Source organism: Culex pipiens, chromosome 1 (assembly GCF_016801865.2).
Source record: "Culex pipiens pallens isolate TS chromosome 1, TS_CPP_V2, whole genome shotgun sequence".
Classification (NCBI taxonomy): domain Eukaryota; kingdom Metazoa; phylum Arthropoda; class Insecta; order Diptera; family Culicidae; genus Culex; species Culex pipiens.
Genome location: NC_068937.1, coordinates 22,497,813 through 22,519,511, shown reverse-complemented (window position 1 = coordinate 22,519,511; position 21,699 = coordinate 22,497,813). Strand labels below are relative to the sequence as shown.

At 37.8% G+C, this 21,699-nt stretch overlaps 1 protein-coding gene across 1 annotated transcript; it reads right to left on the bottom strand.

Moving 5' to 3' along the window:
- Positions 1-1,548: 1,548 nt before the first annotated feature.
- Positions 1,549-17,449, bottom strand: LOC120420164 (titin-like). Its single transcript, XM_039583130.2, has 3 exons — positions 17,109-17,449; positions 14,068-17,051; positions 1,549-2,940 (listed from the first exon to the last, which is right to left on the bottom strand). The coding sequence occupies exons 2-3, from the start codon at positions 17,049-17,051 to the stop codon at positions 1,689-1,691; spliced, it is 4,236 nt and encodes a 1,411-aa protein (XP_039439064.1). The 5' UTR covers positions 17,109-17,449; the 3' UTR covers positions 1,549-1,688.
- Between the last annotated feature and the right edge of the window lie 4,250 nt (positions 17,450-21,699).

Sequence of the window (21,699 nt, the reverse complement as noted above, 5' to 3'; positions counted from 1 at the left end):
TTTTCTAAATCTCACCAAAACAACCCACCTTTTTCTAATGACGATATCTCAGCAAGTATAATTATAATGGTCCGATTTTCAATGTTAATAAATGAAACATTCGTGAAATTTTCCGTTCTTTTCGGAAAAAATATTTTGAAAATTTTTAAATCAAGACTAACATTTTAAAAGGGCCAAATATTGAATATTACACCCATTTAAAATGCTAGTCTTGATTTAAAAAATTTCAAAATATTTTTTTCGAAAAGATCGGAAAATTTCACGAATGTTTCATGTATTAACATTAAAAATCGGACCATTAATTGCTGAGATATCGTCATTAGAAAATGGTGGGCTGATTGGGTGAGACTTAGAAAACTTCAATTTTTGTGTTTCTTTTTCTTTAAGCCGCTGTATTTCAGCAACCAGAGGTCCAATCTTCAATGTCTCTTAGACAATTTTATACCAAATTTTCTGAACTTTTCAAAAAAGATATTTTTAGAAATGGTCACTCACGGTCACTATTTTTAAAAATTGAAAAACTGCAAATATTTCGCTAAAATTAAACTTTCGGTGGCTATATCTTGAAAACGGAGCCCTTTATCAAAAAATCTGTAAAGTACTTTTCGATTGCAAATTTAATTTTGCATTAAAAAGTAATGTCAAACTTGTTTTTGCATGAAACTTCATTTTTTTTCCAAAAATCACTATTTTTTAAAATTTCATAACTCGGCGGCAGATTTTTTGACCATGTTTCTCTATAGCTCAAAAGTTGCGGATTTTTGTCCCCTAAAACATATCAAAAAATCAAAAAATACGTATTTTGGGAAATTGAGTTTTAGTGAAAAAAAAGTTGATTGAAAAATCTGCAAAAAAAATTTTCCGTGTACCTATTTTTTTCTCAAAAGTCCTCAACAATACCTACAACTTTGCCGAAGACACCAAATTGATCAGAAAATTCACTCAAAAGTTACAGCTGTTTGAATATTTACATACCATTTTTGTATGGACAGCTGCTAAAATTGTATAGAGACTTGTATGGGTGAACCAATGACACAAAATAGCTTATTTGGTCATAGGGAAGGCCCCCACAAAGTTTGAGCCAAATCAAAAAATACAAATAAAATCCATTTCCGGTTTTGGTAGAGCATTGCTCATTAGTGAATTTTCTGTAATATGAAATTTTATAATTTTTTAAATGTATGTAACCTCTTAATTCGACCTCCTCTAGACCCACCTTCACATATAAACATAATCCACATGCAAAAGGCATCATGTGGTTTACGGTAGATTAAGTAACGTTTTTTAAAATGAAGTGTAGAGTTCCTTCCAAGCTTCATATCCACTATATTTGGTATCAGCCTACGTACATGACAAAATCCAGTCTGCAACCCGCTAAAATCACCATCTCCATACGAATGCGAATGTTAGTGTTGTCTAGATTTCTCGATGGTAAAATTTCGATTGTAGTTTTTAGATAATTAAGAAAAATGAAGATTTGTCGATGGTACTCCTTTTTTGCTACTTACCTTTGGCAGTGATAAGTGATAAAATGGTCTCAAACGAAAGTTTAGTTTTTTATTACGTTTAATTTATTTCATGCTTATGTTTGAAAATGCTGTACATTCAAAATCTTCTGCACAATTTCTTACAACAATTAATATTTTATGAAAGTGTGATTATTACCCAGCAAATCAATGCCTAAACGCCTAATCCTTCGGATTCCTCTTATCCTTCTTCTTCCTCTTCTTCTGCCTCTCAACATCCCCACCGTGCTGCTTCCGCCCGATACAAACCCGACAGTACCAGTCCTCGTTCGAATCCGGCGGCACCTGAATGCCGACGCAAACCCAATGGTACCACGCGTCACACCCGTCGCACCCGATCATGGGCGTCCCATCGTCGACGCGACCACACGCCGGACAAATCCAAACCACGTTCCCGTCGGCATCCTTGAGCTGCGTGATTGGGGTGCTGAGCGGGGCCGGAATGGTCACCCCCAAACTCGGGACCACCGAGGATGACGGTGCGGATTTCGAGGACGATTTTGGCTCCTTCGGCGGTTTCTTGGAGGAATGTGGCGTAAGGTCGGTGCCGGAAGTGGGAAGTGCAAGTCCCGGAACGATGGTGGTCGGTGCCAGCGGGGAAATCTTGGAGGGGGTCGCGACGCTCGGCGTCACCGAGAACAGATCGATCGTGTCCGGGAGCGCCTGGATGCCGCGAGGTCGCGGCTTGGCCGCATCTCCGGAAAAGTCCAACTTGCCAGCGGCCTTACTCTCGAGTCCGGATTTCGATCCGACCTTCGGTTCGTCCTCCTTCGACTTGCCCCCGCCACTCTTGCCGCTGCCCGGCGTCTTCAGCTTGGGTGGCCGCGTCACCAGCGCCGATATCCGGGCCAGTTCCGGTGAAGCTTCCCGCTTCGATTCCCCACCAACTTCCTGATGCTGATGCTGCTGGTGCACTTCCGGCGTTCCAGCGCGCGAACCCGGCCCAAGCTTCAGCATCAACTTGGGAACCGCCGAAGGTTGCGATCCGTCTGTGTAGTCGGAGCCCCCGCTGGAACCAACCGGAACCACCACCGGAGACCCCAGCATTCCACCCAACTCGGCGGCCGCGGCCGCAGCCCGTTCCTTCTCCTTGCGCTTCTCCTTCTTCATTTTTTCCTTCTTTTTCTCCTTCTTCTCCTTGCGGCGGATCGCCTCCAGCGTGGCCACGTCCGGTTGGTCCGCGGGTGCCGGCGGAGGGGGTGGTTGGACCACCGGTGGGGTTGGATTGACCGGAAGTCCGGTCGCGTTCGGATCGATGAGGAAGCCGGCCGGGATGACGGTGGCGGAGGGTGGGGGGGAGTGATGGTCCGGGGAGGTGAAGCTGCTGGAGGCGCCGGTTGTGCCGATGCTGGGACCGGCAACGCCGAAATCGGAAACATTTCCAGGGGTGTCCAGGTGGAACGAGTGGGAGGATCTGGAAAGAAAGAGAAATTTAAATTTAGATTTAACCGTATTTGGCCATATATTTTTAGAAAGTTTTCGTAATCCCAACGTGTCTAAAAGTTTGAAGATCTGACCCTGCCTCAAAATATGACCTTTCAATTAATATTTATAGACTACAGCGAATGACCAAGAATGTGACATACAAAAACGTAGCTAATAACTCTTCAGGGTTCAATCGGATCGTTTTGCGGTCTTCGACAAAGTTTTTTTTCAAAAAAAATACTATAGGATCTCACAGTTGAAAATAATCCGACACATTTAACGACACATTTCGAAAAAAAATTCTTCTCCTCGCTCAAAATTGGCACAGTTTCTCTAAAGATTTTCCTAAATTTTCCCTTTTTCTTGTCACCCTAATGGTCCCTTGTATCCAGGTTTTTAAGCGAAGATGGCGTTCGAATTGTGAACGTCCGAAATGTCAAAATCGCTCAGTAGCACCAACATTAGAAAAAAAATGTGGCTGTCATGCCGTGGCACACTTTTTTCGTAATGTTGGTACCACTGCATGTTTTTGACATTTCGGGCGTTCACAATTCGAACGCCATCTTCGCTTAAAAATCTGGATAAGATTGCTAGGAATTTTTTTTTTAATCCAAACATCGAAAAAAAAAAATAAACAAAAGACTCGATTACCCGAAGGCCCCGGAAAAATTTCACTTCGGATAATCGTGTAACAAAAAAAAGGTGCAGTGGTAATGCAACAGGCATAACCATCATGACGAAGAACTTCGGACACAAAAGTTAATGATTTTTTTTATAGTTTTATTATTTGCGTTTCTTGGCCACAAAATCAATCACGAAACGGTTATTTCTTAAGATCTATTTATTTCTGCTCTAAGATCTTATGGTATTTTGACGTTGGATAACGTCTAAAGTTTTGAAACGCTTCACAGCTAATCGTAATGTCAAGATTTTCGTGCCAGTTGATTTGAAATCATTTCATCAATTAAACTTTTGGCATTGAACAATTTTTTAGAAATATTTTGAAATAATAAAAAGCCATTATCAGGACTCCAATTCATTACAGAGAGCCAGTCTGAACCATGTGTTAAAGATTTTCTTTGCGTCACAACAAATTTGAATCACATTAAACGATTTGTTCCCACACATTACAAGACTTTTTTCTCGTTTTGACGTTTCTACGGCGTTCTCTCTGCCTTCCTACGGCATTCGCCACCTAGATTTCTTCGTTCCACGAAATCCCAAAACGAAAATCTATTTCATTTGCGTACTCAAATCACTCTCGACAGTCTACGAGGAAAGGACGACACAGCGGCAACAAAGATAGCTGAAGGCGGAGAAGCATCGCGGCGAAGGGGCAGACCGAACCTGGAAGGGTTCAATGTTGTTCGCGATGGGGAAATGTTTTGGCAAGGCTCTTGCCAGCCATCGGCGACAGCCAAGTAAATTTCAACAGCAAGCATTAAAAAGCCCTTTTTAGGGCTCAAATTGATTACGAAAGAGTTATTCTCAATTTCAATAATTTCGCAATTATCGATTTATTACCCCCAGCGATTTATTACTCATATTGCCAAAAAGTTCAAGATGGTATGTCAGAGACATAACCGAAAGACATAGGACCAAACATTTTGAATGAGTTTTTGGATTGCTAGTGAAATCTGGGATAAGATTATTGTATTTTGTTTCATAGATTTGTCGGCAAAATTGTCCTAAATGTTCCCCCAAGGTGAACTTTCCATGAGGGCACCGGCAACTCCAGGTTGTGGCCACTACTGTCGAAATGGCCATTTGCAGGTTCAATATCAAAACAACGAATTTTGATACCCATATTGCAACAACCCGTATGTTTCGGTTAAGGTTGTGGCCACTACTGTCGAAATGTCAATTTTAGTTCAGTATCAAAAACCATGAATTTTGATACCCATATTGCCACAACTCATATGGTTCTGTAAATGTCCCCCGGGCCCCGGGAGAACCTGCTTCGAGGGCACCAGCAAGTACAGGTTGTGGCCACTACTGCCGAAATGGCCATTTCCATGTTCAGTATCAAAAACCATGAATTTTGATACCCATATTGCCAAAACTCGTATGGTTCTGTAAAAGGCCCTCCGGGCCCCGGGGGAACCTTCTTTGAGGGCACCGGCCACTCCAGGTTTTAGCCACCACTGCCGAAATGGCCATTATTATGTTCAGTATCAAAAACCATAAATTTTGATACCCATATTGCCAAAACTCGTATGGTTCTGTAAATGTCCCCCCAGGCCCCGGGGGAACCTTCTTTGAGGGCACCGGCCACTCCAGGTTTTGGCCACCACTGGCGTAAACAAAATCTTTGAACGAATTGGGGGAAGCTTCCTGGCTGACCCGGCTGTGCATCCCGGGGCCGTGACTAATTACACGAGCTCGTAGTAGATTCGTTGTACTAACCCATACAACAGGGCTACAACAATTTTCACACAGTCTACTAGGTTAAACGATTTTACTCCACTGCCTAAAAGTTGCCTCCGCTGGCGGTTTTGCTCGTCCCCGGGTGTATCTGTAGTTGGTCGCAGTCTTTGATGGCCTTTTCAGGTGACGAATTTAGATACATCAATCGAACATCCGTGGAAGGGAAACTCGACGCATCGAACCCAATCAGCGTGTACCATGAAACGGGAGTGTGTATGTATGGTGTGTCATTCTACGGCATTCGCACACAATTTGCCCTCTTCGGTGCTGCTCTCCGATTCTCTCTCTCTCTCTCTAGAAAATAAAGGTAATTTTTCAGAAGAAATCCTTCTCCGGAAGAGAGAATTTGGGGCTCTCTCTCTCCCTGCTGCTGCTGCTTCACCCGTCTGCGGCTCAGATATTATGAGCCGACCCGACTTGTTCAGCATCTCGGTGGCAACTAAGTGGAGTGGAAAGGGTAGAACGCATTTTTATACTTCTACTTCGCTATTACTTCCCCTCTTTTCACAAGCACGCAAGATTTTTTCCTCATTTTGCCGTTCCTACTGCATTCTCTCTGCCTTCCTACTGCATTCGCCACCAAGATTTGATCGTTCCGCGATATGCCAAAACAAAAATCTATAAATATAGGTCGATTTGTCATTTTCGCAATCATTTCACTCTCGACTTTCAACGAGGAAGGGACGACGCGTCAGCAAATGAGGAAAGGTGAAATGATTTTTATTCGATCTTTTTTTAAATTTTTAGGGAACATTCTTAGAGGGAAATTTTGAAGGAACAACTCTTTCGTGAGATATTTGGTGGCCCTGAAAAGGGCCGTTTGTTTATCAAATCTTCCGCGAGGTGTAGTGCTTCATTCGAGCCGCTTCTCCGGTCAACGTTGAGGAAGATGTCCATGGCTTTGGTCTGGGTCAACCGTTGTCCGTTACACTTGCGATGGTGGAGGAGCTGCTCTTCTTCTTTCCCGATGGTCTGCAGTGGCGATTCGTTCCGAAGTTCCGATCCTTCGGGGTGATGGCGACCAGATTCGTTTCGTCAACCAGCGGACGGGCCGCGGGCTTGGCCGGTTTCCTCTCTCCTTCGGAACCTTGGCCTGTGGTTTGCTTCTCCTGCGGTGCAGTGGTTGTTCTTCGTTGTTTGTCCGTTGGGCTGCCTAGGGAAATTTTCGCCTTCTGCGCCCTCTTCTGCTGCAGCTGATGTGGCCTCGACGACGATCCAAAAATTATGAGCTGAAGTGGGGCGCAGCAGGCTGAGATTTTTGGACTGCACGCGCTTACACTCACACACACACATATGTAATCGCTCGTAAATTTCGAGGTGATTCTGATAGAGTTATCTAAGCCCGCTCTCACGCACACTAGCACGCCATTTGTTTTGCTGGACTGTACAAAATTTAACCTCAATCTTTTTCGTGTACGTACACGCAATACATACGCACGTAGATAACTCTATTCCGAGGCTGGATTTAATTTCATTTCCGTTTTGCGTAACCGTGCAGCAACATCACAGAGGAGCAGCTACATTTTGATACCTTTATTGCCCCAACTCTTATGGTTCCGCCAATTTCAAATTTCATGTCCAGTATCAAAAACCCTGAAGTTTGATACTTATATTGCCCCAACTTTTATGGTTCCGCAAATGTCCCCTTATCGGAACATCCCCGGGGCCTACGGCCACTCCAGGTGGTGGCCACTACTGCCAAAATGTCAAATTTCATGTCCAGTATCAAAATCCCTTAAGTTTGATACCCATATTGCCCCAACTCTTATGGTTCCGCAAATGTCCCCTTATCGGAACATTCCCGGGGCCTCCAGGTGGTGGCCACTACTGCCAAGCGCTTGCGAGAGGAGCTGAGCTCCTCTCGCTTCGGTGGTAGACCACCGACTGAAGCCAGCCTTCAAATTTCCCGTGGTTTTGTAGGGAAGAGAGAAGGCTGGCGCTCGCGAGAAGAGCTGAGCTCCTCTCGCTTCGGTGGTAGACCACCGACTAAACTAATGCTGTGGAGGGGGTGGCGTTTATATTTATATCAAAACCGTCGGCCGCGCTGCTTCTGTGATTTTCCCCTCTGCTTGGGGAAGGCGTTTCATTTTTCGGTTTCATTTCACTTCGCGAAATTTTGGATTGCTACCCTGTATAGAGCCCTAAGACGAAGTTCTTCGTCAAAAAATTTTTTTCGCTGTCTTTTTTTTATTGTTGAGCTAAACTACAATAAAGTGATTTTGCATTTTTAAATCCAAGATGGCGGCCAATATGGCGGGGACGAAATGTTGAAAAAAGGCCTTTTAGGATATCTCATAGGCAATCGACTAGAATTTGATGTTTGAAACAAGATTCGTGATTCGAAATATTGAATATAAAATTTTAAATTCAACCAAATTAAATACATTTTAAAAGTCTACATCAACAAATTTGAAAAAAATCAAGCAAATTTTAAACTTCTAGATCATGAAAAAAATGAGAAATTAAAAAATACTTTTAAAAAATGTAAACAAAAAACTAATACAAAAAAATGTTAATCACTGATTAAACATTTTAAGTTTGTTCGCTTTTGTGTAAATTAAAACTTTTTAAACATTTAAAATTTGTTTTATTATCGACTTAATTCAATTAAGTAAAATTCAAAATACGTGAAAAAAATATAAATATTAAAATAACAAGCCATAGTTCAGATGTTTTGCAATCATCAGTTTTCAAAAAAAGTAAAATTTGACGAAAACATTTTTTTTTTTTGCAAAAAAAATAATAATTGCGATAGTAAACATCGAACATTTCAAAATATTTTTAAATCAACCCAGCCAAGCTAAAAATGTTTCTACACGCAGAAGAATGAGACAAAAACTATAAATAAAATTTGTACCAGCCTTATCAAACGAAGCGAAATTGTGTATGCTATTTTGTTTTAAAAAGTTTTTTTTTTGTTTAAAACTAAAATTTTCACAAAATACCGTACTTTTTTCGAAAATACTCAAATTATCAAAATTTGCATCATGGGTATCAAACAACTACACAAATTTCACAAATTTGAGTACTTTCTAAAAAATACGGTATTTTTTGCAAATGAAGCGAGTTTTTGCATGATTTTTCACCCTATGAATGTTGTTTTGGAAAATACTGAAATTTTCAAAAATACGGTATTTTTTCGAAAATACTCACATTTTCAAAATTTGCAATATGGGTATCAAGCTTAGCTACATTTTGCATGCTTTTAAACTTTATTAGGGTTTTTTTGTTGAAAGCTAAAGTTTTCACAAAATACAGTATTTTTTCGAAAGTACTCAAATTTTCAAAATTTGAAATATGGGTATCGAACGAAGCGAAATTTGGTATGCTTTTTACTTTATTAGATTTTTTTTTTTTGAAAAATACTAACATTTTCACAAAATACCGTATTTTTTTCGAAAATACTCAAATTTTCAAAATATCAAACGAAGCGAAATTTTGCATGCTCTTTCACTTTAGTAGTTTTTTTAAAGCTAAAATTTTCACAAAATATCGTATTGAGCATTGAAAATTTAACATCACATGGTTTGGTCGATTTTAGAAAGATTTAAAAAAAGAGTTATCGTCCATTATCGGCGATAACATTATCGCCGATAGAAAAATATCGTCCTGACGATAACAATAAAATAATTAGTATTACTCAACTTTTTATAAAATTTTGGATTTTTGACAGCTTTTATGTTTTTGTTTTGTGCCAAGTTCTAAACTTTATATCAGGATTTGAATAATCTCAAATGTAATACCTATTTTAATATTTGAAAGTTATTTTTTAATTTAAAATATTTGCAAACTAAAAAAACAACGCTAAATTTCTAAATGCCTCAAAATTTTAAATAAGTTTTAGTACTTTAAATTCTTAAAATCCTTAAAATTCATAAAGTTCTTAAATCTTCAAATTCTCATTTCTTTAATTTATCAAAAAATATTCATCATAAGGTTTTGAAACTCTTGAAAAAATCTTAAATTCTTGATCGATCTTACTCAAAAATGAGTAAATGAGGCTGATGGCAGATTTGAGTGAATGTTACTCATAATTTAAAATAAAGTGATAAACCAGAATCTTACAGTTATTCCAATTACTCATTACTGAGTAGTTTCAGCTTTAACGTAATCTGGGTAGTTTGAAAATAAGGGTAAGTTGAGATTTATACCACTAAAAAAAAGCAAAAAATAAAAAATAAATTGAGTTTTATTAAATCAAAACATGTGCAATTTCATCCGGATCAATTTCTCAATTTTATCATTCAAATTTATTTAAAAAAAATTGTAATTCTTTGGAGTTTTTTTAAACTTTGAATTTCTTTTTTACTTCAAATTGCAAAAATACGTTACTTAATCCACCTTCAGATGGATGGTGCCTTCCTCACATTCATAAAGTGAACACACGGCCTCAAAAAAGTCTAAAATATCACTCGAGTGCTTAGAACTATTGATAGAGTTGTCAGATCTTCAAAAAATTGGGTTTGTTGGAAAGGTCTCCTGATTACCCATCCAACGATGGGTCGCATGATGGATTTGGCCATCATTTTTATTAAACATTTTTTAAATTGTAAAATATGTAAAAAAATTAAAAAAAAATCAAAAATGAAATTTAAAATATTTTATTTTTTTTTTTAACTCTAAACATTAAAAAAAGAAAAACATGAAATGAAATTTCAAAAATTTTAAAAAAATAAAGAAAAATAAAAAAAAATAAAAAAACTAAAATAATTGTTTTTTTTTTAACTTAGGCCGTTGCAAACTGAGAACAATTTTAAATTTCTTTTTTTGCATTGATAATCATATTTAACATATTTGGACTCGTTTAAAAATATTTTGAATTTTTATGAAATTTCAATGAACAGCACCGCAAAAACTTTTTTTTCTCGCAAAAATAAAATTTTCGTCAGTATTTAGAAATTATGGAAATCAATGATTGCAAAACAACTGGACAGGTGTATGATGTATTTTAAAACACTTTTTTCATTCAAATATTGGCACCATGGCCTGTAATTTCATTTTTTAGCTTTTTTTATTTTTTGACCCCCTCGGCTTTAATCAAAGTGAAGGGACATAAACTTCAAAAAATATTTGCAACGGCCTTAAAACAAAAACAAATTAAAAATCATTTTTTTTATTGAAAAATTGAAAAAAATAAAAATAAATAAAAAAGAATTTAATGGAAAAAATAAAAAAAAATAAAATAATCGAAAAAATACATTTTTTTTTATTACAAAAAAATAAAAAAAAAAAATCAAAAATAATAAAAAAAAGAAAATCAAAAAAATAAGTTTTAAACCCATTTTTTGTTTATAAATTTTTGTATTTTTAAATTTTGGATTTTTTGTATTTTTTTATTTAAGAATTTTGAAACTAATTTTTTTTTTAAATTTTAGTTTTTTTATTTAATTTTTCAATTTTTGTATTTTTGAATTTTGCAACTTTGCAATTTTAAGATTTTAGGATTTTAGAATTTTAGAATTTTAAGTTTTTTTCCTGTCCAGTTGTTTTAGAATTTCAGAATTTTAGAATTTTAGAATTTTAGAATTTTAGAATTTTAGAATTTTAGAAGTTTAAAATTTTATAATTTTCAAATCTAAAAATTTTAAAATTTTAGAATTTTAGAATTTTGAAATGTTTAAATGTTTGAATATTTGAATTTTAGAGTGTTAGAATTTTAAAATTTTAGAATTTCAGAATTTTAGAATTTTTGAAGTTTTGAATTTTGAAATTTTAGAATTTTAAAATTTTGGAATTTTTGAATTCTAGAATTTTAGAATTCTAAAACTTTTGAATTTTTTAATGTTTGAATTTTTATTTTGTTGAATTTTAGAATTCTATAATGTTAGAATTTTAAAATTTTAGGATTTTTGAATTTTAGAATTTGAGAATTTTTAAATGTTTGAATTTTAAATTTTCGAGTTTTTGAATTTTGGATTTTTTGAATTTTAAAATTTTTAATTTTTTAAATTTTAGAATTTTGGAATGTTAGAATTTTAGAATTTTGGAATTTCATGATTCTAGAATTTTAGAATTCAAAAATTTTCGAATTTCGTAATGTTTGATTTTTTTAATTTTTTTAATTTTAGAATTTTAGAATTTTAGAATTTCAGAATTTTTGATGTTTTGAATTTTAGAATGTTAGAATTTTTGAAGTTTTGAATTTTAGGATTTTTGGAATTTTAGAATTTTTGAATTCTTGGAATTTTTAAATGTTTAAATTTTAGAGTTTTTGAATTTTTGAATTTTTAATTTTTTTATTTTTTTAATTTTTGAATATTTAAATTATGGAATTTTTGAAATTTTGATTTTTTTGAATTTTTAAGTTTTTGAATTTTGAAATTTTTGAATTTTGCCCCCGGTTTGTCGGTACTTGTAGGGTATTAGAAAACAGGGTTGTTACGAAAAAGTCGAAAAAAAATCCGCGCCAGATCCGCGCCGACCCCAAAACCCAAACCGCGCGAAATCCGCGCCATATAAAAAAAAATCGCGACAAACATAGAAGAGAGTAACATAATGAATAAAATTTTAAACGAAAAAAGAATAATACAGAAAGCATTACTGATCCGTTGATCAGTTGTGGATTCATATCCCACCTGCACCAAGTGGAACCTTTTCTGCCATTTCTGAAACAATATTAGCATTTTTTGTAACACTTTAAATATCGTTGCTTTAAAAACAAATTTAGGAAAAAAAATAAATTCAAACATTTAAAAAAATTAAAACCCTAAAATAAATTACCAAATTATAAAATCTAGGGGCTTGATAATTTTCACCAAATTTTCTTCTCTAACTTTCTCTAAACTTAAATATGACTCCGAAAATGATTCGAACTAAGAAAATGGCAAAAAAACAATTATTTAATAATTTAATGATCAAATAATAAAATAATTAAATAACCAAATAATTAAATAATTCAATGATTGAATAATTAAATAATTAAATAATTAATTTAATAATTTAATAATTTAATAATTTAATAATTTAATAATTTAATAATTTAATAATTTAATAATTTAATAATTTAATAATTTAATAATATAATAATTTAATAATTTAATAATTTAATGATTTAATAATTTAATAATTTAATAATTTAATAATTTAATAATTTAATAATTTAATAATTTAATAATTTAATAATTTAATAATTTAATAATTTAATAATTTAATAATTTAAATAATTTAATAATTGAATCATTTAATAATTTAATAAGAACTTTCTTAAAAAATTAAAAAAATAAGAACTAAAAAAATCCATGGTAATTTTTTTTGTTTAATTGAATATGTAAATTCTGAAATTTTCAATTTTAGACGGAGATTTTAGCAGATTGCTAAGTGGATTTCGTCATGTTTTGATAATTGGGAGTAGAACCAATTCTACCCAAATCAGAGTGGCAACAAAATCTTTCAATTTTTAATATACCACAAATTTCAAAATTTAAATTTCAGATTGAAAAAACTTAAAAAATTTAAAAAGATCTAAAGCTTTTTGAAATTCTGTAATTTTTCGAATTTTGTAATTTTGAAATTGTTATTAGCATATTAATATAAAATAGAAATATAATATAAAATACGCTCAATATTTATTGTATGCTATATTAAAAAATGCCTAGGAAACTTTGGAACCCTGTATCGATAAAAAAAATAATCTAAGGGTTAAATCCCATCCGGAACATACCCTAAGAATCATTTAGTCGAGAACAGAACACTGATGAAGTCTGCAAGTAGTAGACGAAATACGTATCTGTCAAGATATTAAAAATATATAGCGGAATTAAAAGGAACAACTCGTCTCTTTGTATTCACAGTAATGCATTCTGCTAAAAAGCTCAACCAAACCTCAATCATTTATGTACATCCTTATGTCTAAATCTTTGGAAAAAGTTTAAAATATGAGTCAGAAGATAAAATTTAAATGTATCATGTGAATAATTATAAAAAAAATATTTAAACCAGGTAAGCTAACAAAAAATATGAGTTGTAATGTTATGTAAAATTTATATAAGAAATCTCAATACATTTTGAAAAATAAACGCTCCTTGACGATTATTTTGAAGATTCGTATTAAGAAAAAAACAATGAATAATTTTCAGAAGAAAATTTTCTTCATTGACAACTTCTTAGAAATTGATGTTTTTGCACTCAAAGAAAAAGATTGAATTTATTTAATTGCTTATAATATTTTCCTTTGTAACTTGAAGAAATTCTATCGTTCTCAATTATTTTATTTATGAAAATTGCTATCCGCGCGAAATCCGCGCCTGAACACAATTAGCCAGCAAATCCGCGCCAGATCCGCGCGATCCGCGCCGTCCGTAGCAACCCTGAAAATGAGTACCCGACAGGTACCGCCACATATTTTTCTTCAAATTTGATACCTGTTTTCCTACGCGCGTTTAACTTTCGACATTTTCGAAAAATGAAATTCCTTGAAATTTTCAATAGGATTAAAAAGTTTAATAAACATTTAACATTTCTAGGCATGAATCAACACATAATTATTGATTTTGAAGGTAAACGAGAGCAAAAAAATATGATAAAAACCCAGCGATGGGGATGACGGATTTTTTTCAAGGTGGCAAATTTGATCTCGGTATTCATAAGCCGGGTGCAAATTTGATTTGCACCCCAGCGCTGCAGATGCCCTTAGATGTAGAAAAGTTTATTAAAAAAAACATAACAACAAAAACCCAAAACCCCTACTCACTTTGGCCTCTCCCGGTCGCGCTCCTTGCTCCGGTTCTTATCCTTTTTGTCCTTCTTCTTCTTAATCTTGCCCTCCTTCAGCTTCCGATCCTTTTTGTGCTCCTTGTTCTTCCGCTTCTCGGACTTGTCCTTCTTCCCGCCGGCAGAACCCGCCATCGTTCCTTCCCCTTGCTCATCCAACCCACCATCGCCGCCGGTGCCGCCACCCCCCATCGGAATCTGCTCCGACTGCGAGTTGGTGTCCGAGTCGGACCCGATGACGATCGTTTCGCCGGGCGCGATCGGGGGCACGTTCGGGGCGGGGGCTGCCAGCTGCTGTTGCTGAACCGGCTGAACTGGTTCGTGGGTTGGGTTCGGGGTGATGACCGAGGGTTTGGTGGAGAGATTTAGGGATTGCTCTTGGGGGGGAGGTTGGTCGATTTGGAGGGAGGGCGGGACGAGGGGGGCGACGTTGCAGGTGCTTTTCTGGAGGTCGAGCGGGGTGTGGGCGAGTTTGGTTTCCGGGTCGAGGTTGTCGAAGGACTCTGGGGGGGTTGGTTTGGGGGGTCGGGGGTAGCGGAGCATGTTGAGGTCGAAGCGGGGTGGGATGGTGGGGAGGCCGAAGGGGCCGGACGGGAGGAACGAGGGTTGGCCGGGGAAGGTTCCGAAGAGGGGGTTGTCGGGGATGAGGCCGGGGCCGGAGGGGAGGGGGAACATGCCGAACATGGGGTTGCGGACGGCGGGGTTGTTGAAGAGGGCGGCCGCGCCGGGGGGCATGGCTTGGTTGAGGAGTTTGCTGTACTCGGAGAGTTGCTTCTTGTCCAGGCCGGGGAGAACCGGGGGGAGGGGGTGTTGTTGCTGCTGTTGCTGGAACTGCTGCAGCATGTCGTCCATGAGTTGGGCGCTTTTGGACTTTTTGGACGCGACGTCCTTGACGGGGCGTTGACGTGGTTTTTTCTTCTTTTCCTCCTTCGGGACGGGCATTCCGCCGAGGCCGAAGTTGGGCGGGAAGTCGCCGAAGAGTGGGCCTGGGCCGCCGCCCAGCTTGCCGGAGTCGCTCATCCAGGAGGTGGACGAGCTGGAGCTGGACTGCAGCTTGATGTCCGGCGTTTTGGGCATGTTTGAGGGCGTCTTGGGCGGGGAGAACTCGCGGAAGGACGAGGATGAAGTCGGCCCGTGCTGCTCCGGGTTGAGGCCAAAGTCCGGGGAGGAGAGCGCGTCCTGGAACTGGAAGCCCCCCGTCGAGGGGGTGTTCTTGGTGTTGGTGCGCTTCTTGGCCATCGGCGTGACGGGGAATTGGGGCTGGTGGGGCGGACTCTTGTCGTCGTCGATGACGATGATCGGGCCGGAGCTGGTCAGCGGCGGCGGCGGGTTGGGGCTTGTTTTTGTTTTGGCGACCTTTTTGAACACGTTGAGTTTGTGTTTCTCGGGGGAGGGTGGGCCTGGGGCCGGAGTGATCTCCAGGCTGGGGTGTAACTTTTGGAGGATGTCCAGCTGGGTTTGGGCCGCGTTGAGTTGGGATTGCTGCTGCTGCTGCTGTGGGGGGAAGAGGGACGGCGGTTGCGCCGTCGGGGAGAACAGATTCGGGGGCATTTTGGCGCCGGAGTTGCCGGTCATGATGTCCAGGATGTTTTGCGCGTTGAGCGGCGGTTGGAACTGCTGCTGTTGCTGCTGCATCAACTGCTTCTTGGTGAACTTGGGTCGCTTCGGCTTGGGCGGTTTCGGCGGCGTAATCTGGTTCATGAGGGCCATCGGAGGAATCAGCGGGGGTGGCGCAGACTGCTGGAACGGCATCTGCGGCGGGAACAGTCCCACGTCCATCAACGGACTGTTCATCATCATGTGCGGGGGTGGTTGAGGGGACTTCAACGGCGGCTTCTTCCGCTTAGGCTTCTCCTTTTTAATCTTGCTTGGTGTTTCGGGAAGTGGCGGTGGAATCACCGGAGGTGGCACCTCCGGTGCCGGCGGCACCAAAGTCTCCGGCGGAGGTTTCACATCCAGAACCGGAGCCACTTCTTGCGGTATCTCCTCCGGCACCGCCTCCACCAGCGGTTTAATGTCCTCCGTGACGCTGCTCGGCGTAGCCGGCCGGCTCGCCGGTCTCGACTCGCCACCCCCTTCCTTCTTCTTGTCCCCTTTCTTGTCCTTTTTCTTCTCCTTCTCAGCCGGTCGCTTCTTGCCCTTCTTCCCGCCGAACTTTTCGTCCATTTTGGCCACCGGCAGCGCCGGCGCCGGCGGTGGCGGCGGAGGCAACTTCGGCTTCTCCTCCGGAATCTCCGGAATCTTCGAGTCCGGCAGCTTCCCCTCACGCGCCGGCGATATAAACCCCGACGTCGTCATAATCACGCTGCTAATCTCCCGCGTCGGTCTCCCCTCCTCGTTCTTCACCACCACCTCCGGTGGCCGCTTAAACGTAACAACCTCCTCGCTCTGACTCGTCTCCATCAGCGCCACCTCCTCCGCCCCAACCTCCTCCATCTTCTCCACCACCATCCCGCCAAAGTCCGCCTCCTCCTGCACCTCCCCACCATCCTCCACCTCCCCCCGCACTTCACTCCTCAACCGCAACAACCTCCGCCGCGCCTCCTCCTGCTCCTCCTCCGAGTCCACCAGCATCGGCGGCATGTGCTCCGGGATGTGAACCGGCCGCGTCAGCACCTCCTTACTCCCCGGCTTCAAAAAATTCAAATGACTCTCCTTCGGCAGCGGATACCGCGGCACCTCAAACGGCCGCTCGATCGGGTCCACAAACTGCAGGTACTCCTGCAGCTCCCCCAAATTCATCCCGATCTCGCGGAACGCCAGCGCCACATCGTCCAGGTTCGGATCCGTTCGGTTGTACAACTCCGAGTAGCGATGCGTCAACCGCGTTATGTCCCGCAGGTACTGGTCCAGAATGTCAATCAACAGCTCCAGCGGCGTCGACTGGATCGAGTGCCACCCGATGGTCTGGCACACCTGCGCCACCACCACCTTCAGCAGCTGGTGCGTGTAACGCTCCGACATCTGCGAGAAAAAATCGTTTTAACAAAAAAAATCTCAACAAAAATCTCAAAAAGTTACCTTCCCTCAACGAGGTTTGTTTTTATTATTCTGTCAAAACAACCCACCAAAACACACACGCACCCACACTCTCACCCACTCAAAATCGTTGTTCTTCTTCTTCTCCCTCACCCAAGCAAGAAAAATCGAAGCCCCGTGATAACTTTTTTCAAATCAACTTTTCCGCGTCATTTCGCGCGAATTTCCACCAAACTCGAATATTTTTCTACAATCGCGATCGCGAACTTCACTTTCGCACACTTTTCGAGCGGTTTCCGACGAAATTTACGCACTTTTAAGGGAAAATAACACGCGCGCGACGCGTAATCAAAAACGGACGATGAGAGTTTTTCTTCGTTTTGCTGATGCTACCTATCGCGGTTTTGACGTTTCCACCTGGTTTCGTGCGGTGTTGATTTGGCAGCACCAAGGGGGGTAGGAAGGTTGAAGGGAAGAGATTCTGGTACTGCAGTTTCTGGGGGAAATCGCTCGCGGAATGTTTGGTAATGGCGAATGTTGAAAATCTTAATTTTTTTGTAGCGTAGATTTTTTTTATCATAATTTTTAAACAACTCTGTGGTGAGTTTTCAAAAATCCGTAAGAGCCACCTTGCTCTCCGACACTAAGTTTTATTTTTCTTCAAATTGAAAAATGTTCCATTTGTTTTTAGTTAAAGGGCACTTGAAGGACATTGTAGATCTGGAGTTTAAACCAAATTTTCAGATTTTGCTTTTTGGCTGTTTTTCAATACCCCTGACTCAAGGCGGTTTCAAAAACACCCAAAAAGCAAAAACCGGAAATTTGGTTTATTGGACCTTTTCAAAAAAAACTCCATGGATGATGGATGAACAATCTCAAGCATATTTGAATATGGTTTTTCGTAAGAAGATCGAATACCGAAGCAAAAAAAGGCTTTATTTACCAATAGCTCTTACATCCTTTTGAAAACTAGTTCGAGAACTACACTCAACCCCCGGTGGTTGGGTAACTTTTTCGTTTGACACCTTTTTTAGTTCGTACCCCGTTGGTTGGACAAAGTCAAACTAAAAAGTGACGAACTGTCACTTTGTACACGGCGCTCACGCACACTATCAAAACAAACCTTTGGTAGTGTGTGTAAACTCCTTGTAAAAGTTGGTGTCAAACCATCGGGGTTTGAGTGTATAACCAAAAAGTATTCTCTCTTGTATAACCATTTTTGTGGTTGTAGTACCTGAACCGAGACCTGAACTCAAAATATCTGTATCTTTTGAAGGAATTTTTTGATCGATTTGGTGTCTTGGGCAAAGTTGTAGGTATGAATATGGGCCACACCCCCCCCCCTCCTCTTCAAAATTGGTCTGAAAAATCAAGGGGCAAAAAAAATCCAAAAACTTCAAAATTTTCATGAAAATAGAGGTCTAACCAACTGAAAACAATCTAAAATGCATTTTTCTGCATAAATAATCATATTTAGCATGTTTGGGCTGGTTTAAAATTGTTTTGAATTTTTATGAAATTTCTATGTACAGCTCCGCAAAAATGTTATTTTTCGCAAAAAAAAATAAAATGTTCGTCAATACTTGGATTTTTATGGAAACTAATGATGGCAAAACAACTGGATATATAATGCATTTTAAAACACTTTTTCATTGAAAATGTTAAAACCATGGCTCGTAATTTATATTTTTATGCTTTTTTATTTTTATGCCCCCCCCCCCCCCCCCATAAACTTCAAAAAATATTTGCAACGGCCTTATTGAACTTTGTTGATACGACCCTTAGTTGCTGATTTATTGCCATCACGATTGCCATGCAAAGGTTAAAAAACAGGAAAATTGATGTTTTCTAAGTCTCACCCAACTACCAGCAACTAATGCTCCGATTTTCAATGTCAAAATATGAAACATTCGTGAAATTTTCCGATCTTTTTGAAAAAATATTTTCTAAAATTTAAAATCAAGACTAACATTTTAAAAGGGCGTTATATTGAATGTGAGGCCGGCCCGTTGGAAATGTTGAGCAATTTTTGCATTTTTGCATTTTTAGCAATTTTTGCAATTTATGCATTTTTTTTTGCATTTTTTGCAATTTTTGCATTTTTTTTGCAATTTTTGCAATTTTTGAATTTTAGCAATTTTTGCAATTTTTGCAATTTTTGCAATTTTTGCAATTTATTTAAATCAAATTTATTTAAAAAAAAAAACATAGTTACTGGATTTATAAGATTCTTCGAAAAATCTAAGTTTATTTAAAATCATTTTGCAATTTTAATTAAATTTATTTCTAACAATAGTTACTGGACTTAACAGAGCATGAGCATGAGCATGAGCATGGTTGACTGCCAATGAGCTGCTACTCCTTCCAGCATCACGTGATTATTTTTTTTTTGGGTTAGTAGGATAAGGTATTGCCCAGTCACGACGTTCTAGCAGGATTCTAGCAGAGTTCTCACAGAGCTGGATATTCTAACAGCATTCTAGCAAAAATGTTCAACCGTTCTAGCAGGATTCTGGCAGAACCAGCTCTGCTAGAATATTTCGTGACTGGGTGGTTTTTCGATGCCTCCCGAGCTATGACGCTATGGGGAGGACTTTCGGCGAGCCTTCCGAGCAACGGGAAGGTCTTTTTGGTTAGCACACAAAATCACTCACACACACTTAATTTGCTCCACTATTCACTCGACTATCCAAATTGTCAGTGCGTCTTTCGTTCATTATATAGAAATGGTTTTTTCACCGCAAAACCTCGAAAAATTTAAACACAATCCACCCGACGCCGTGCCTTCCGATCAACGATGATATGGAAAGGGCTGAATAATCACGACTTCACGTCCCCACTTCCAGCGCACCAATGATGCTATTATTCGATTACCACAATCACTCACCCCATACAAACAGCGACACAAAAGCACACAAAAAAATAACCTGAATAATCACGACTTCGCGTCCCCACTTCCAGCGCACTAATGATGCTATTATTCAATTACCATAATCACTCATGATGGATCATCATGGATCATGAAACCAGTTGAAACTTGACATTTAAATTAAATTTATTTTAAAAAAAATACTGGATTTATAAGATTCCTGTTAAAATAACAGAATTTATTTAAAATTATATTGACATTTAAGTTAAATTTATTTAAAAACATAGTTGCTTGATTTATAAAAGACCCTGAAAAATTCAGACTTCACTTTAAATTATTTTGACAAATTAATCCAATTTATTTTAAAAAAACATGGTTTCTGGATTTATAAGATTCTTCGAAAAATCTGAATTTATTTAAAATCATTTTGAAATTTTAATTAAATATATTTCTAAAAATAGTTACTGGACTTAACAGATTCCTGGAAAAAATCAGAATTTATTCAAAATCAGAATCTGATGTGTGGCCAAATGGCCAATTGGGACCTGTAATTTTTGCATTTTTTGCGTTTTTTGCAATTTTTTGCAATTTTTGCAATTTTTGCATTTTTTGCAATTTTTGCAATTTTTGCAATTTTTGCAATTTTTGCAATTTTTGCAATTTTTGCATTTTTTGCATTTTTTGCATTTTTTGCATTTTTTGCATTTTTTGCAATTTTTGCAATTTTTTGCATTTTTTGCAATTTTTGCAATTTTTGCAATTTTTGCAATTTTTGCAATTTTTGCAATTTTTGCAATTTTTGCTATTTTTGCAATTTTTGCAATTTTTGCAATTTTTGCAATTTTTGCAATTTTTGCAATTTTTGCAATTTTTGCAATTTTTGCAATTTTTGCAATTTTTGCAATTTTTGCAATTTTTGCAATTTTTTGCAATTTTTGCAATTTTTGCAATTTTTGCAATTTTTGCATTTTTTGCATTTTTTGCATTTTTTGCAATTTTTGCAATTTTTGCAATTTTTGCAATTTTTGCAATTTTTGCAATTTTTTTTTGCAATTTAGCAATTTTTGCAATTTTTACAATTTTTGCAATTTTTGCAATTTTTGCAATTTTTGCATTTTTTGCAATTTTTGCAATTTTTGCAATTTTGCAATTTTAGCAATTTTTGCAATTTTTGCAATTTTTGCAATTTTTGCAATTTTTGCATTTTTTGCATTTTTTTGCATTTTTTGCAATTTTTGCAATTGGGTCCTAAAATGAAGCTTAGATTGCTGATATTATTGTTTACAGCGATAAAGCTCATTTTTCTGAGTACAATGGCCCTTTTTACGACCACAAAGAGTTTAAATGGTTTTTTAAATCAATTTTGAAAAATTAACCTCGCGGTCCTTCTTGACAGAAAAGTTTTTACTTCACAGCTCGTTCCAAGGGGACCATAGTTGATCCATCGAAAAAATGTTGTCTTGTCAAAATTTGTTATTACATTAAAATGAAAAAAAAGCGATCAGAAATGGATTTTAATTGTGTTTTTTTACCGTTGTACGTAAAAATTTACATGGGGCTTTAGCACCCAATTTTTGCAATTTTAACAATTTTTACAAATTTTGGAATTTAAGAATTTAGAAGTAGAATTTTAGAATTTTAGAATTTTAGAATTTTAGAATTTTAGAATTTTAGAGTTTTAGAATTTTAGAATTTTAGAATTTAAGAATTTTAGAATTTTAGAATTTTAGAATTTCAGAATTTTAGAATTTTAGAATTTTAGAA